Source organism: Geotrypetes seraphini, chromosome 1 (assembly GCF_902459505.1).
Source record: "Geotrypetes seraphini chromosome 1, aGeoSer1.1, whole genome shotgun sequence".
Classification (NCBI taxonomy): Eukaryota; Metazoa; Chordata; class Amphibia; order Gymnophiona; family Dermophiidae; genus Geotrypetes; species Geotrypetes seraphini.
In genome coordinates this window covers 407,523,150-407,541,764 of record NC_047084.1, presented here as the reverse complement: position 1 = coordinate 407,541,764, position 18,615 = coordinate 407,523,150, and the positions used below count along the sequence as shown (strand labels likewise).

General features: G+C 43.2%; 1 protein-coding gene across 5 annotated transcripts in view; it reads left to right on the top strand.

Annotated features, from left to right (window-relative positions):
* Positions 1-18,615, top strand: part of UBE2U (ubiquitin conjugating enzyme E2 U) — a 355,232-nt gene that overhangs the window by 138,061 nt on the left and 198,556 nt on the right. For 4 of the 5 annotated variants that reach the window (XM_033918277.1, XM_033918269.1, XM_033918297.1 and 1 more), the window contains one exon: positions 15,157-15,257. In XM_033918277.1, coding sequence (XP_033774168.1) covers positions 15,157-15,257 — 101 coding nt within the window. The remainder of the gene's footprint in view (positions 1-15,156; positions 15,258-18,615) is intronic. The other variant, XM_033918287.1, reaches the window with a different exon arrangement.

Here is an 18,615-nt window from a genome sequence, read left to right as displayed (position 1 = left end):
TACTTCTACCACTGTTTCCATTTCTGCTTACACAGAGTCAGGGGTCTCTACTTCATCCCAACCTGCAGTCTTTACACCTAACAGCTTGGTACCTCTCAACCTAACTGCCACTCTACAGATTCTCAGTCTGAGAGGACATTTTAGAGGCTTCCAGGAAGCCTACCACTAGACATGTTACAACCAGAAATGGACTAGATTTTCTGCTTGGTGCACCATTCATCACAAGGAGCCTCAGACTACCTCCTTGTCTTCAGTTTTGGATTACTTGTTGCATTTATCTCAATCAGGCCTCAAATCCACATCCATTAGAGTCCATCTCAGTGCAATTGCTGCTGTCCATCAGCCTATAGAAGGGAAACCCCTCTGCTTACCCCGTGGTTTCCAGATTCATGAAAGGACTTTTCAATGTCAAGCCACCTCTCAAACCGCCTCCCAGTGGTTTGGGATCTCAATGTTGTTCTTGTTCAATTGATGAAGCTTCCTTTTGAACCAATGGCTTTGGCTCATCTCAAATATCTAACTTGGAAAGTGTTTTTTCTTATTGCTCTCACGTCTGCTCGCAGTCAGTGAGCTACAAACTTTAGTAGCAGACCTACCTTTCACAGTACAGTATTCCATCATGACAAGGTGGTCCTCCACACTCATCCTAAATTCTTACCTAAAGTGGTTTCAGAATTTCATCTCAACCAATCCATTGTACTTCCAGTGTTTTTTACCAAAGCCTCATTCTCATCCTGGAGAAACAATTCTTCATATTCTGGACTGTAAGCGTGCTTTGGCTTTCTACTTGCAATGCACTAAGCCACACAGATCTGCTGCTCAACTTTTTGTCTCCTTTGATCCAAACAAGTTGGGATATCCAATTTCCAAGCGCACCATCTCCAACCGGATGGCTGCTTGCATCTCTTCCTGCTATGCTCAGGCTGGACTGCATATACAGGGTTGAGTCACAGCCCAGAAAGTCAGAGTCATGGTGGCATCAATAGCTATCCTTAGATCTACTCCTATTGAGGAAATCTGCAAAGCTGCCACTTGGTCTTCGGTTCATACTTTCACCTTTCATTATTGTCTGGATTCCTTTTCCAGACGGGATGGCCATTTCAGCCAGGCAGTTTTACAAAATTTATTCTCCTAAATTGCTAACACTCCCACCAGCCTACGCTAGTTAGCTTGGAGGTCACCCACATTTGAGAATATGCTGCCTGTTTGTCCTGGGATAAAGCACAGTTACTTACCGTAACAGGTGTTATCCAGGGACTGCAGGCAGATATTCCCACAACCCACCCACCTCCCCTGGTTGGCTTCTCTGCCAGCTATCTGAACTGAGGAGATGCTGAGGAGACAAGCGCCCTACGTCAGGCGGGAAGGCACTCGAGCATGTGCGGTGTGGCAGTTGCAAACTTTCTAAAGTTTTACAAGCAAGTCTGCTTATGGGGCTTTTCGCATCGGGGCTTCATAGATGACATCACCCACATGTGAGAATATCTGCCTGCTGTCCCTGGATAATGCCTGTTACGCTAAGTAACTGTGCTTTATCCAGGGACAACAAAACAAAAGGAATTGACCCTAAAATATCCACAGAGAAGAAAATCCAGAGAAAACCAAAAAAACTCTGGAATGACGATGCTCCTAAATGGACTTTATATGAAAGTGTCAAAGTTCCAAAGGTACACTGAAATCATCCACATAAAATAAATTCATACACATAAAAATAGGTTATCCACATAAAAGCCTTAAAGGACCTAGTCCGCTAAGGATACAGGACCCAACACGGTCCGTGTTTCGACAAAAAGTCTTCTTCAGGGGTCCCTGGGGGTCCTATAAAGGTGAATACGTGGGAAACAATTGTGTGGTGAGCCGTAAGTGAGACACTGTTTGCATTTTTATGTGGATGATTTTATCGTACCTTTGGAACTTTGACACTTTCAAATAAAGTCCATTTAGGAACATCGTCACTCCACAGAGTATTTTTGGTTTTCTCTTTATCCAGGGATGGCAGACAGATATTCTCACAACCCACCCACCTCCCTGGGTTGGCTTCTTACCTGGCTTATCTTAACTGAGGGACCGCACGCCTATGTCGGGCGGGAAGGCACTCGCACTTGCACGGTGCGGGCTATTAACGAACTTTCTGAAGACTTAAAGTGGCGATGCAGTTTTAAAGTGGTCTGAACCGGGGCTCTGTCGGTGACATCACCCATCTTTGAGAATATCTGCCTGCTGTCGATGGATAACACTTGTTACGGTAAGTAACTGTGCTTTACCAACATCCAACAGCAATGAACAAAGTACAAACACAGTTTTCCATAGTAAACCCTAGAATGCCCCCCCCCCCCATCCCTACCTCCTTCCCTTCCCTAGTAACAGCTAAGGATCACCATCATAATACAGAAGCAATCTGACCAAAAAATATTGATATGTTCATACAATCACTAAAAAAACCAGACATAATAAAGGAAAAGACAGTCCCATTCATATTCTGGTTACCATCCACCTCCCTCCACCACTAAATATTGTTCAAAGAAGCGTGGGATGAACACAGAGGATCTAGAATCAGAAAATAATATTAAATATTGAACTAAGGCAGACTTGCACGGTCTGTGTCTGTATATGGCCGTTTGGGGGAGGATGGGCTGGAGAGGGCTTCAATGGCTGGGAGGGTTTAGATGGGCTGGAGTAGGTTTTAACGGAGATTTCGGCAGTTGGAACCCAAGCACAGTACCGGGTAGAGCTTTGGATCCTTGCCCAGAAATAGCTAAGAAGAAAAAATTAAAAATTTTTAAATTGAATCAGGTTAGGTAGACTGGATGGACTATTCGGGTCTTTATCTGCCGTCATCTACTATGTTACTATATCCAAAAATTGTTGCTGTCTGTGCGTCTTCACAGCAGAGAGCCTCTACCTCTCACACACCCACCCCAATTTTTCCCGCATAAGTGTTAATTTGGGCACCATAGGACTCCGCCAATGATGAGCCAAAACTAATCTGGCAGCCGTGAATGCCAAATGAGCCAGTTTGTCCTGAGTGTATTCCACACCCCTCCCCCCTTATAATTACCCTCAATAAAGCTGTCTCTGCCCTCTCTGCAACAGGAATCTGGAGAAGCTTACTCACATAACAAAATACCTGCTCCCAATAATCCTTAATACGTAGACACCCCCACCATATATGAAAAAATGTGCCCTTATTATCACATCCTCTCCAACATTTATCCGGATACGATTTAGTAGTTTTACTGAGGAGGGCCGGTGTTACATACCAATGCACCAGAAGCTTGAGAGCATTCTCCACCAATAGAGGAGCCACCACTATATGGTGCATTCGTATCGTTATCTGCTCCCATTCCTCCATAGTATACATGATCCCTAAATCAACCTCCCAGGCCACCATGTAGGATGTTTGGCCCTTATCCTAGCAGTAATTTATACAGAAACGATACACACACCCTTTGCACCGGGATCCCCAGGCTTTGTTCAAATGCTGAGCACCATAGTGCATTTGACTCTGGAACTTTAGCCATCAGAAGATAATTTTTTACCTGTAAATAAGGGAATACATCCCCTGACTCTAGCTGAAACTAAATCCTAACAGCAAGGAATGCTCTTATGGACTCCCGATCCAATAACTGGCCAAAGTACTGTAGTCTCCTACGCTCCTATCTTTTAAAGATTCCCCCCCTCCCTGGCCGGTATAAAATCTGGAGCAAACAATATAGGGAGGAAATGTATGCCCTGGACCTTACCCACCAACTTCCTAGAAGCATCTTTCCAGATGCGCATGGTCCATCTAGTGAATGGATTAACTATGACCGTCAATTCCCTGTCCCCCAATCCCACCCATGGAAGATATCTTAAAGTTCTAATTCCTCTAGGTCTCTCCAAGATCCTTTGTTCCACCTGTACCCATAACTTAAGGGGAAGGGCATGCCAATTTATGACTGCTCAAAGCTGGTCTGCATGATAAATTGGGAATGCCCAAATCACCCCCCATATGAATCTCAGAATGCTCCTACGACACCTCTGGAAGTACAATTTAGGCATTTCGATAGGCAACACTTGAAATAAGTAAAAAAATTTAAGCAAGCGCATCATCCACACTACTTCCATTTTGCCCATCTCATCTGTCCAAGTCCCGCAAGAGTGAAAAAGCCAACAGAATATAATTTAAATGAAACAGCGATATCCAATCTACCCCCATGTGTATTTCCGGGTATCTTATTAGGCCTTTCTCCCATGAAAAAGAACCTTATGCTTTAACTCCTGGATTTCAGCTTCTTGAACTGAGATAGTCAATGTTTCCATCTTGTTCATATTAGCTTTAAAACCGGATAACAGGCCATACTCAGACATAAGGTCTTGAAGAGCCAGAAGTGACATCTCTGAGCCCTCCACTATAGCCAAGATATCATCAGCAAATAGAGATAATTTATGCGCCCCATTATTAATTCTTAAGCCCTGAACCTTGTCCGATTGTCAAATCTTTTGCACTAGATGCTCAATCACCAAAGCAAAGAGTAATGGAGAGAGCGGGCACCCCTGCCTCGATCCCTCTTAAGCTGAAATGGGGTGGAATAAGCCCCATTTATTTTGACACATGCCATCGGACTGTTATACAAGGTTAGAATCCAGGAAATAAAATGATTCCCCACCCCCATATATCATAAGACCACAGCCATAAACTTTCAGTCCATGCGGTCGAAAGCCTTTTCTGCATCCACTGCCACCAGCATCCAAAGGGATCTGATTCATCTTGCCTGCCAAACTAAATTCAGCACCCTGCGGATCACATCTACTGCCTGTCTCCCTCCTACGAATTCAACCTGGTCTTGTGGATAAGCGTTGGCATGTAAATCAACAATCTATCTGCCAGTATATGAGCCAAAATTTTGGTATCTATTCCCAGAAGTGAGATAGGTCAAGAGGAGAATTTCTTATAAAATAATCTCGTAAACCCCTGGGGATTTCCTGAGCTTGAGCTTGCGAATTACTTGTATTTCCTCCACCGTGATTTCACTATCCAACCCCTGAGCATCTGACCCAAGATATAGACTCCAAACCTAAATCTGATAAGTGCCTTGCAATATTATCATCTGATCCCTAGTACTCAGGGGTTTACAGTTCCTGGTAAAATTCCCTAAAGCACTGTTGGATACTGGCCTTATCCGTCAGAACAGAGCTGTCTTTAGCCTGAATGGACATAATATTGGATTGGGACTGCTGAATTTTAATACGGTGAGCCAACAACTTGCCTGCTCAAAATATGGTGAGCCAACAACTTGCTACTCAAAATACTTGAGTCGCAATCTTTCCAGTTTAAATTTAATATCCTCATCTTCCAGTGCCGAATATGTTTCCTGAATCCTCAACCTAAGCTGGTCTCCCCCTTGCCCCATTTGTGTTGGTCAACTAACTTCGAAACAACAAAGAAGCACAACCAGTCACAACAGGGTTTGAATGGGGGACGCTCAGAATAAGCTACAACTAGCCTGAAACAACTCCACTCAAGAGGTAAAGGGGGCTCTCAGTGTGAACCATCAGCAATGGGAGCAGAAGCTCCGATGCTTCACTTCCGGGCTGAGGCGGGAAGCCTCCACCACCACACCATCATTGAGCTCCCTATGTGTATATGATAATAAAAGACACCTATAATAAGGCCCTAAATGAATAGTGAAATCAACCAACCCGTGAGCAATTTAACTCAAACGGTGAGACTACAACCTGAGCGACCCCCACGCAAACCCTGCCAGCCGAAACCCGCCAAGATAACAGCAAAACACAATCAAACCATACTTAAATTCAATCAAAATATACTTATCCAAACCAAACTGCCACAATGAAAACGCCAGGAGCCGAAGTTCAACCAAGCTGGTTTCGGGGAGGAGCCCTTCTTCAGGAACCAAGCCCCCGACCGCAAACCAAAAGACAAAAAAATGAAAAAAATGCAAAAAAATGCAAAATGCCGAAAAACGAGGCGGGACGGCTCCCTCCAGCCGTCCCGCCTCGTTTTTCGGCATTTTGCATTTTTTTTGCATTTTTTTCATTTTTTTGTCTTTTGGTTTGCGGTCGGGGGCTTGGTTCCTGAAGAAGGGCTCCTCCCCGAAACCAGCTTGGTTGAACTTCGGCTCCTGGCGTTTTCATTGTGGCAGTTTGGTTTGGATAAGTATATTTTGATTGAATTTAAGTATGGTTTGATTGTGTTTTGCTGTTATCTTGGCGGGTTTCGGCTGGCAGGGTTTGCGTGGGGGTCGCTCAGGTTGTAGTCTCACCGTTTGAGTTAAATTGCTCACGGGTTGGTTGATTTCACTATTCATTTAGGGCCTTATTATAGGTGTCTTTTATTATCATATACACATAGGGAGCTCAATGATGGTGTGGTGGTGGAGGCTTCCCGCCTCAGCCCGGAAGTGAAGCATCGGAGCTTCTGCTCCCATTGCTGATGGTTCACACTGAGAGCCCCCTTTACCTCTTGAGTGGAGTTGTTTCAGGCTAGTTGTAGCTTATTCTGAGCGTCCCCCATTCAAACCCTGTTGTGACTGGTTGTGCTTCTTTGTTGTTTCTATATTAGGATTTTTTGGCACATTATTGAGTGTAGTGTTGTTTGGTCAACTAACTTCAACAGGATACCCCTCAATTTCTGTTCCTCCAGTGTCTACTCTTTTTCTTATGGGAAACCAGTGATTTGAGCTCCCCTCCTTAGCACCACCTTCAAGCTTTCCCAGATCATGATTGGAGAAAACTGATTGATATTATTATAGGCCAGGAACTCCTGAATATCCTGTTCTACCTTCTGGACAATCTGGGGGTTCCATAAAAGACTTTCATTGAGTTTCCAGTAATGATACCCTAAATGCGGTGCTCTCCAACTCACATCCTTCCAAATAGGGGCATGATCGGACCATACAATATCTTTGATTTTAGTGTCCAAAATCTTTCCTCCCCACCCCTTGTCCATACATAACATATCAATGTGAGTATAAATCTCGTGTACAGGAGAATAATAAGTATAATCCCTTCCTTGTCAGTCTTGTGGACACTTGGAATGCGCTACCGGAGGAAGTGATCAGGCAGAGTACGGTACAGGGATTCAAGCAGGGATTGGATGGATTCCTGAGGGATAGAGGGATCGTGGGGTACTGAGTAAACCAACCTGGTCGTGCATGTGCAAGACCGGAGGGCTAGGACTTCGATAGGAGGGCAGAACTTAAATGGGAAACCAAGGTGGCAAGGGAGCCCCTTCTGATGATTCAGACAGGCCTTGACCTGTTTTTGGCCGCCGCGGGAGCGGACTGCTGGGCAAGATGGACCTGTGGTCTGATCCGGCAGAGGCACTGCTTATGTTCTTATGTTCTTATGTTCTTATAACATACATCCCGTTTTGAACGGGACCATCCCATTTTTAGGTAGCCTGTCCCATTGTTCCCAAACACAGCTTCGGGACGCTGAAATGAACCGTTTTCAGAAAGAGAGCAACTAGAGTCTAGTTTCTCTTTTTCTGAAAACAGGACATTTTGGTACAGAGGCTACGCGAGTCGATCACGGAGCCTCGGTTCTCTCCCTGCTCCCTGCTGAAGCTACCGCAAGGAAGGACCAGGCGTGTGCAGCGATAAAGACCCACCCCACCGCATCCACAGGGACTTGCAAGTAGTCAATATGAGAGAAGCTATTATGGACCCGGGAGTGAAACATAAAATCTACTTCTCCAAGATGATATGTGCTCCAGGCGTCAATCGAGTCCAAGTCTCCCATCAGAAAGTTGACCCGCATTCAGTCTTGCCCTGTTAGGATTGGGCAGGCAGGCCTGAAGACTCTGCCAGGATTGCTAACCATACTGAAATCTCGTGCCAAGATAAGCATGTAATTGGGAAGTGTCAAGAGCTTTCCTAAGAGAGCAGAAAAGAATAAATGAGAGTACACATTTGGTGCATACAGGTTATACAAAGAGAGGCCAGCATAATAATGGACTGGCCACAAAGACATCCCGACAGAGCAATGGGACACCTTAAAGGGTACTGCTGTGAACTTCACATAAAGGATGGCAGCTGTATATCTCACCATAACTCCCTTATAATTTAGGGTGAGCCCTCCCCAAATCTACTATACCCTGTGTACCACCCCAATAGCATTTATGGATGCAGGTGACACCTAAATGGCAATATTGGATGGGCTCAGATGTTCTACCATAAATGTAGTGGTTAGAGTGGTTTATAGACTCCTCTCTGTGGTTCATTAGCCCACCTTCCACGATTCGGGAAGGAGGGATCTCCTGTTTTCTCTATCATTAGCTTACCCACCAGGCTACTTAAGATACCAGTGTGCAGCTCTACTAGGCTTCCCCATATCAGATACTGCTGTTTTAGCGACAGGTATGTACCTTTTTGTTTTTATTTTTGTGTGGTGAAAGGGGGTCAGTGGGTGTGTCTTAATCTTGATGCATGCAGTGGTCATCTGGTTAGTTTAGGCATATTTGTGGCTTCTAAAACAGGTCTAGCTCCAAAGTTCCGTCCAGGATGCCTTGCAAAATGTTTGATTATCGCTGCTAGACGTCCATGTTAACCGGCAGAACATTGTTAAATCCATTCAATCTATAACATCTTTTAATTATTGTAAACCGCATAGAACTTCACGGTCCTGCGGTATATAAACTGTTATATTATTATTTTATTTTTTTTTTTTAATTTATTCAATTAAGGGAAGCTCAGAACGGTTTACATGCATTTATTCAGGTACTCAAGCAGTTTTCCCTCTCTATCCTGGTGGGCTCACAATCTATCAAACGTACCTGGGGCAATGGGGGGATTAAGTGACTTATCCAGGGTCACAAGGAGCAGCGTGGGTTTGAACCCACAACCTCAGGGTGCTGAGGCTGTAGCTTTAACCACTGCGCCACACCCTCCCCTTATGTCTAAACCGCCCTTGAGACCATCCAAAGCCTGTCCATAATACACCTCTGCTACGCCCATCTTGTGCTCTGGACGTACAGAGGCTGGAACACCTCGCTAGACATACAGAAACACGGTTTCAATTATCGGCACTTGGACGTCTGTTTTTTTATTATAAGCCTGAAAGTCACTAAGCACCCCTGCAAATCCCAGGCCAAAATCACAAAGCGACCCTGAGGATCTTGAATGACCTTATGGGCTGTGAAGGCCATAACCTTATGGACCAAGATAGCCCCCTCCCCCCTGCTTCCTAGAGTTGTAAGAAGAATAAGCCAGGTCACCCACCCAGTCTCTGGAGTTTCCTGTGCTCTATAGCAGTGAGATGCATTTCTTGCAAAAGGCCACATACATGCTCTCTCTTCTGATAAGTTAATACTTTAGACCTCTTAACAGAGGAATTAAGACCAGCCTCATTAAGGGTAAGAAAAGTGATATCAGTCATGATCTAAGAGTGCTATGAGGCATGAATTCGGTACAAGCAGTAAAAAGAAAAAAACCTCTGGGACCCCCCAGCTAGGCCCTAAGAGGTCTGAGAAATACAGATGAGAGCAAACCCCTACATTGAACACCTCTGAAACCCCTCCCCCCACTCAGCCAAGAAACTCATGCACACCTCCCATCTCACATCCATATCCTACTCCTAACCAACAAGCATACTCCCCCAATCACAATCCCCCAACTTCTGACATCTCAACCCAACCATCTATTCCCCTTCTGCCCACCCACCCCAAAATACAACAAATAAAAAACATTCACTCTATAACCCTCTCACCCCTCACAGTCACAAAAATTGACAACTCAGAAATCCCTCATAGACATGAACAACTCAGAAATTTAAAATTCAAAAGCCTCCAGAACAATAAATGGACCTTAATATGGCCTCAAAGAGAATGTAGCCCAACAATACAAGTAGAACCAGAGTTAATATGCTAGGTACTCTGCAGCCATACCACAAGGAAACTCCTGGACCAAGGCTCTCGATTGGGGGGAGCCACCAGCAGAGCCCACAAACGGCAATCCTACCCACTGATGCTGGAGCAATAAGGCTGCCTAGCTCATTTAGAAGCAAACAAAGGAGTCATCTTCGATAGTGAAGGAACACCAGACTGATAGGGTATCCTGCAGGAGCTCTGCCATAGCAAGCTGCGCTAAGCTCAAGGGGCCTATTGCAAGTCACAAAGAAAAAAAAGAGATCCAACAGGTCTGAAGTAAGTGTTGAGCAACGGAAATCAAAAGAGAAACTGCAGAATTGATGTACTTGATGCGAGATAACGGGATTAAAAGGCAACTGAAAAAAATTTCACATATTCAAAGCAGTTATAGCATCAGAACATAAAAGTAAGTTAACCAGTCATAAATGTAGTTATCAATGCCTTTTAGGTCACCGGGATTAAAAGTATGGAGCAGTATGTCTCAGAACAATGCTAAAGATAAAGTGAAATGACGCCATGGGAAACCATGCTATGTCTTTGTTTGATGTCAGGTACTAACAAGCGCAGTGCGATGAATGAATGGGGGGGAATACTGCAGTGACAAATTATCACTTTTTCAACAACACTGATATGATTAATTCTTATGAGGACCAATCCATGTTGAAGAAAAGATCAAAATGGACACCACCAGACAAATGTGATCCTCTCATTTCCACATTTTACGAATGTGTACTCAGAGACATAGAGAATGTAGAAAAAAAGAGGGCAATACATGAAACATACACAAAATCTTAGCCTACTGGAAATCATAGCTGTTAATGAACTAAAATCTAATGATGACATCGTTATCAAGCCAGCAGACGTGGACCATAAAAATATATAGATGAAGTGCATAGACAAATACATGATGTAGCATTTTATATGCCTTTAGATCAAGACCCTTGGGCTTTTTGAAAGAAATCAAGGAGCTGGTCGAATTAACACATAATGCAGTCATCCTAACTAAAGAGAAGCAGTTCCTCATCAATGAAAATACATATTCCAACTATATACATTCTTTCTAAGATCCACAAGTCCACCACCGACCCACCTGGATGACCCATAATTTCTGCAAATGGTTCAGTTCTTGAACCCCTATCTGATTGTGTGGACGTCTTCTTACACCCATTTGTACCTATGATACCTTATTATATATGCAACTCGTCCCATATGATCTCGATTCTTGAAGAGTTCGATGAAGATCCAGAAGGACCTTATCTTAGTAACTCTCAACATTGAGTCACTGTACACTAATATTCCTCAACTTGCTGCCATTCAAGTTATCGAACAAACTTTGCAAAACAGGGACAATCATAGCCAAATCTCTAACAGATTCATTATGATTCTTGCCCAGACTTGCCCACACTTACCCAGAATTACTGTTGTTTTGAGGATCAATTTTACTTACAAATCAAGGGAATGACTATGGGTGCTTCAATGGCACCGGATATTGCGAACCTTTATGTAGCAGCTTTTAAAGACAAATTTTTACACAAACATGATTTCAAGGATGAAATTAGACTCTATAAGCGCTGCATAGATGATATTTTGATTCTTTGGAAGGAGGACACTACTAGGCTACATCATTTTTTAACTTGGCTAAACTCATGAGACACAAACCTTAAATTCAAAATGGAATTCCACAGAAACCACCTTCCATTTTTGGACATAATGATTAAGAAAGATCTCTACAGTTTCCAAAACTGTCTACAAGAAACCAACAGATAAGTTTTCTCCACTATTCCAGTTTTCATCCAAAACAACTAAAGAGAAATTTACCGTATAGCCGATTTTTGAGACTTAGAAGATTATGCTCAAAACCTGAAGAATTTGAAAAACAGGCCTTTGCAATGGCCCACCGATTCACACAAAGAGAATATCCATTGTAAGATATAGGCTCCAAGTTACATCACAGTGAGGATCTTAAGACTGGAAACAAGACCACAAACCCCCCCAATTTGGTATGTGCTCTCGAACAATCACACACACCTCTCCAAAGATGTCAGAAATATCATCATGAAAAATTGGCACATCCTTGAACTACACAATTGCTTTAGGAACACAAGACCGCTGATTGCACTATCACGTAATACATTTTTTTTTTTTTTTAATTCTTTATTCATTTTCAATCATTAAAACAAACAAACAAACATTAAAACAATACAGTTAAACACATACCTTGACAATCTTTCTATTTTATCTTATAATACATAAAATTACCACCCTTCCCTCCCATCATTCCCTCTAATATTTTCCCAATATGAATAATAAAATATAAAGCCTCCCCCTTCCTAACATTAAACGGTGTATATTTCAATAGAAAATGGTATTTACTCATTACAATAAGAAGTTAATGGCTCCCAAATTTTATTAAAATTCTTATAGTTCCCTTGTTGTATAGCTATTGTTCTTGTACAGTACTATTTGGTATGTCAATGAGGAAAAAGAGCCACGTAATAAAAATTTAAGAAACGGGCGTGGCTTCGGCACGAATCAAGATGGCTGTATGAAGATTTAGCTCCTGCTACCTTTGGCAAACTTAAGCGTTTTATCTCCTGTTATGCAGCGATAAATGAATGTGCTGAATTGTATTCAGCTGCTGTTCATACTGGCTCCCATATCTGTTAATGAGTCAGCATGTGCAGAAAGTAGATTTTTCTCGTTTTCCTTTTGTGCCCAAGTTGCGGCCTTCTTTGGAGTTTAATATGCAGGCCTCGAATCACAGCGCGCTTCATCACCGCTGCCGGTCGTAGCACTTCCCGCGGACTCTGAGCCTTCTGATATGGTCCCGATTGACACTGCTGGAGATCGATGAATGAAATATATAATTGGATGAAGGAGATACGAGAGGATTTAAAAGCCATGTGATCAGAGGTGACTACCCTGAGAGCTGATCTCAGGATGGAAATCCTTGAGCTGGGAGCTAGAATCGAGGAGATGGAACATCGGCTGGTTTCTCAGGCAGAGCTTTTTGTGGCTACTGATAAACACCTTACGGATCTGCGGGATAACTATCAGTCTCTGCACGATAAATTGGAGGACCTAGAGAAAAGGAGTTGGCGCTCCAATCTCAGTTTTCGGGGCTTACCAGATTCACCAACTTACAAAGATAGTGAACAAGTGATTCAACAAATTGTGGGCACATTATTGCAGGAAAAAGCTTCTTCTATTCAACTTGACAGAGCGCATCGTGCCCTGAGGGCAGCAAATAGCAATAGACCAAAGGACATAGTGGCCTGCTTTACTAATTACAAGATAATGGAACGTGTGTTACATGCCATCCGTAAGGCAGAGAATTTTACCTGGGACTCCTACTCTATAGAGGTATATCAGGATCTGTCCAGTATGACCCTGCGCTGGAGAGCTGATCTTCAACCTTTAATGCGACACCTCTGGGAGCAGAATATCCACTATAAATGGCACCATCCTTTTGCATTATTGTTTTATAAGGATGGCAAATTACACTAGATCGTAATCTTCAGAAGGCCCAGCAGTTTTCACCTCAGGCGGATTCTCCTACTTCATCAGCTCAAGTTCCGCATCCTACAGTGTTGAATATGCAGCCTCATCCCAAATGGCAGCGAGTTACCCAGGGCAAGGGTAAGCTGAGGTGCCAACAATCAGCTTCGTCCACAAGACCCTTGAAAGATGTTTATCTATGTTGTAATGATAATTACTGCTGTAATGTCTATGATAAATTAATTGATATTGTAACCCACCTTAAACTCCACCTCAGAGGATTTGGCAGGATATAAGATCACAAATAATATAACAAATAATAAGATCACAAATAATATAAATAATATAATGTAAAGACCACACTGATAATGTTAGTAGCCATTCTCTGGATTGACTCCATCCTGTTTATTTCTTTTTGAGATTGTAATCTCTAAAACTATACAAAGTACTCTAAATGTGCTTTCACTACAAACTTATACAGAAGTCCTATCACCTCCATTTTTCCTGTTGGCTATTCCATTCCCTATGCAGCCAAGTATCCTTCTGACCTTTGCCATTTCTACCTGTGAAGCCATCAGATATGATCAATTCCAGGTCCCACTCTTTTTTCATGCACAAAAGATAAGCTAACTACTGTAGTTTGATCACAATATTTCCAAATTCACAAAAGAACAGCTTTACTGTTCACTAAGCTCTGGTATCTGTAAGGCCATTTTAATAGGTGTTCTATTTTAGTGAACCTGTATTCTGGCATTTTACAGCACTCAGTGGCTATCTGATTATGCTTCTCTCCCCTCCCCTCCCTGCTTAGAGAGAGAAAGGGGGTATATATATATATATATATATATATATATATATATATATATACTTACTTACACACATATATGGGGCAAATTTATGAAGCTTGTCTTACATCCAGAAAGTAATTCTGGATGTAAATTTGTGCATGATAAATTTGTGCTACTGGGGCTGTTTATTGATGCGGTGGTGAACAACTAGATGCCTCTTTGATAAAGACACACAAAGGGCAATTCTGTAACCTAGGTGCTCACTCAGAGTACCTGATTAGATTGTAAACTGATTGTGAACCACTCAGATGGCTGAACCAGTGGGCAGTATATTAAATACAAATAAACAATACAAACATGTACCTACTGTGCACATAAATGTTTAAAATACTAAAACGTTTGCGCATATATGTGCACACAGAGTATAAATGTAAGTGCCAGTAGAGTGCGTAGATCTATTCTGCAAATACACACTTAATTTGCGTAGCACATATTTGCAAGGGGCATGAGTGAGACCTGAGCATTTCTTTCTCTCTCATGGATAACTTGCTGAATATTGTAAGTTGCATGAGTCTGACACATTTGGCACATGCATTATGCAGGTATATGACTAGTATAACTGTGAGTACCTACATGTTAAGGCACACTGATACTAGGTTTTGATAGTATTGGATAATGGAATCTAGGTATTTAAGTTCCATAGGCTTCTACTACACAGACTTGGGGCATCTAAATGGATGTGCCTTTTTACAGAATTGCCTCTGACACCTGCTGAACAAGAACGGGCGCTGGTATGGCTAGTCTCAGTTAGGGCGCTGGTCTTTGACCAGAGGGCCGTCGCGTGAGCGGAATGCTGGGCATGATGGACCAATGGTCTGACCCAGCAGTGGCAATTCTTATGTTATGTTGGCTGCAATTTGACATAAATTTCTGGTATAAAATTAGTTCCATAAAGTATATTGCTAGTTTTTGATATACAACATTGTTTTCTCAACACAGTGAATAAGACTTCTGGAAAACCCTGCATTGATTTTCTTGACAAACTTGAAGAATGGAACACTCGCTTAACAATGACTAACATCCTACTTACTATACAGGTGGTTTGTATGTTTTTTTAAAGGGTAATTTAAATGCTATCTTCCTTCCTAAAGTAGTGCTTTACCTGTGAAAATGTTCATTTTTAAAACAGCTTTCTTAGGGCCAGCTTAACCAGATTCTTCAATGTAGCAACTTCTGAGGGGTGGCAAGAAGCAGATGCAGTCAGTGCAAAAAACAATAGATTATGACAACTGCATAAACTTAACCATCAACATGTACTTTTTTCCCAAAGCAGTTTTCAAATAGCTTGTGCACTTGAGTAAATGGTTTTAGAAATTCAGATTTTACTTTCAAACATTTCTATTGATAGCAATGGAGAGTCAATGAAACAACAAACCAAGCAAAACATTGCAAAACTGGGAGACCAATACAACTATGCAAAAAAATAAGGCTCCAGTTATCAAACAGTTTTATATAAAGGTATTATCTAGCTAAATCCTTCCGCAAGCTCCTCCCTTCTTCCAAAACTCATTATCCGCACAAACCCTTTGCACAAAGTAAAACACCCTCCCCCCTTGACATACACAGCAAATCCTACAGTGTTACTTACCCTCCCAGAACCAAGGTACTTAAAGTCCCTAGAAATTCATATTTTAATATCTTAGAGCTGAGCTTCTAAATTTATGTATCCAAGTTAGATATCTAAATTTGTACTCTATTTTCTGCCAAATGTGGAGGCCTAAGTTTTCAACTGAAAATTCACTTAAATTTAGGAGCTAAAAGTCATGGGCCCAATATTAAGCCATTGGAGATTGGCCTTTTGGTAACATGTGCTATCCCTGACAAGACAATGCCGGTAATGTTCCGACTCTGGCATTGAATTTCTGAGTTTACAGAGCCCATGCTCAATACTTAACAGGCTTTGGTGAATCACATAAGGATAGGACTATGGTTACTATGGTTGGTTGATCCACGTTTTGAGTCAGCCCCAGAATGTTTCAACTGGGTCAGACCAATCTAGCCTAGTATCTATCTAGCCCAGTATCCTGTTTCCACGGTGGCCATTCTATGTCACAGTACCTGGCAGAAACCCAAATAGTAGCAACATTTCATACTACCGATCTAGGGCAAGCAGTGGCTTCCCCCATGTCTGTACCAATAGCAAACTATGGAGTTTTCCTCTAGGAACTTGTTCCAAACATTAAACCTAGCTACAATAATCATGGTAACCACCTCCTCTGACAATGACTTCCAGAGCTTAACTATACTTTGAGTGAAAAAATATTTCTTCCTATTTGTTTTAAAAGAATTCCCATGTAATTTCACTGAGTGTCCCCTGGTTAACTGCTGCTGAATATGACCATTTAGCCCCAAAAAGGTGATTTTAAGCAGTCAGAAGCTGTTTCTGGCTGGTTAAACTGCTTTGAATATCAGTTCTATGTGCCTAAATATAGGAGCTGAAAGATGGTTCTCCTACTAGTCTTTAAGCCTGTTACATTAACGGGTGCTTGAATATATGTCTGTCTGTTTGTCTGTCTTTCTTTCTGTCTCTCTACCTCCTGCTGTATTTCTCTCTCCCTGGTCCCCTTTCTCTGTGTCTTTCTGTCCCTCTTCCTGCCCCTGTGTCTTCCTTTCTTTCTGTCTCCCTCCCTCCCACTGTCTGTCTGTATTTCTTTCTATCTGTCTTTCTCCCTGCCCCCTATGTAGCATTCCCTCTTCCTCCATTTCTCTGTGCAGCAGAATTTTCCCCCACCCCACTTTCCTGTGCAGCAGCAGCATTCCCTCCCTCCATTTCCCTGTCCAGCAGCATTTCCCTCCCCCCACACCACTTCCCTGTGCAGCAACAACAGCATTTCCCTCCCCCCACTTCCCTGTGCAGCAGCCGCAGCAGCATTCCCCCCCCTCCATTTCCATGTGCAGCAGCATTTCCCTCCCCCCACCCCACTACCCTGTGCAGCAGCAACAGCATTTCCCTCCTCCCCACTTCCCTGTGCAGCAGCATTCCCTCCCCTTCCATTTCCCTGTGCAGCAGCATTTCCTTCCCCCCCACCCCATTTCCCTCTGCAGCAACAGCAGCAATATTTCCCTCCCCCTCCACTTCTCTGTGCGGTACTGGCGGAGCAGCGGTGGGGTTGAAAAGTTACGGCGGTGGTGCTGAGAGGCAGAGGAAAAAGGGCATAGCAGGAAAAATGGCACTACCAGTCAAAGTTTATTTTTAAGTTTAAAGGTGCTGCGGCGGCTCCTCTCACGATCGCCGCCTGCATCAGAAGCCTTCTCTGACGCAGGTGCAGCTCGTGAGAGGAGCCACCGCATCACCTTTAAACTTAAAAATAAACTTTGGCCGGTAGTGTCGGTTTTTTGGAGGGAGGTCTGTGCGAGGTGGAGAGCAGGGAGGCCATTTTCAATTTGTCTGACGGCCACTAATATATCTGAAAAAATTTTTGTGGAGCGAAGGAATTCTGTAGAGGCAATATTTGTGAAGGTGGATGTTTCTGTGTTACATGTCATAGTCTTCCTGAGCCTACTGTGACCCAGGAAGACTGCGACATGTAACACAGAAACATCCACCTTCACAAATATTACCTCTACAGAATTCCTTCGCTCCACTAGTGCACTGTGATACTCAAGAAAACAGAAGGGAGGTGGGACTGGAACCAATGAAGGTAACTCAAGAGAGCAAGCACACCCTAAGCACAAATAAAAAGGCCAAAAACAGAAAACTATTACTGTTGGCGGATTCCATCATCAGAGGCATTAACCTTGGAACCCAAGGCGAGGAGACCAAAATAGTGAAATGTCTTCCAGGATCCTCAGCTACCAGGAGTTGAAAAGTTACGGCGGTGGTGCTGAGAGGTGGAGAGAAGAGGGCACAGCAGGAAAAATGGCACTACCAGTCGAAGTTTATTTTTAAGTTTAAAGGTGCCGCGGCAGCTCATCTCACGATCGCTGCCTGCATCAGAAGCCTTCTCTGACGCAGGTGCAGCTCATGAGAGGAGCTGCCGCATCACCTTTAAACTTAAAAATAAACTTTGGCCGGTAGTGCCGTTTTTTGGGAGGGAGGTCTGTGCGAGGTGGAGAGCAGGGAGGCCATTTTCAATTTGTTTGACGGCCACTAATATATCTGAAAAAATTTTTGTGGAGCGAAGGAATTCTGTAGAGGTAATATTTGTGAAGGTGGATGTTTCTGTGTTACATGTCGCAGTCTTCCTGAGCCTACTGTGACCCAGGAATAAATGGGTCACAGTAGGTTCAGGAAGACTGCGACATGTAACACAGAAACATCCACCTTCACAAATATTACCTCTACACAGTGGCGTACCAAGGGGGAGGCGTGGGGGGTGGTCCGCCCCGGGTGCCAAGCCCTGAGGGGGTGCTCCTGGTCCGGTCCGGTTCTCCACCCCCTGCGCCGGGTGTCGTGTC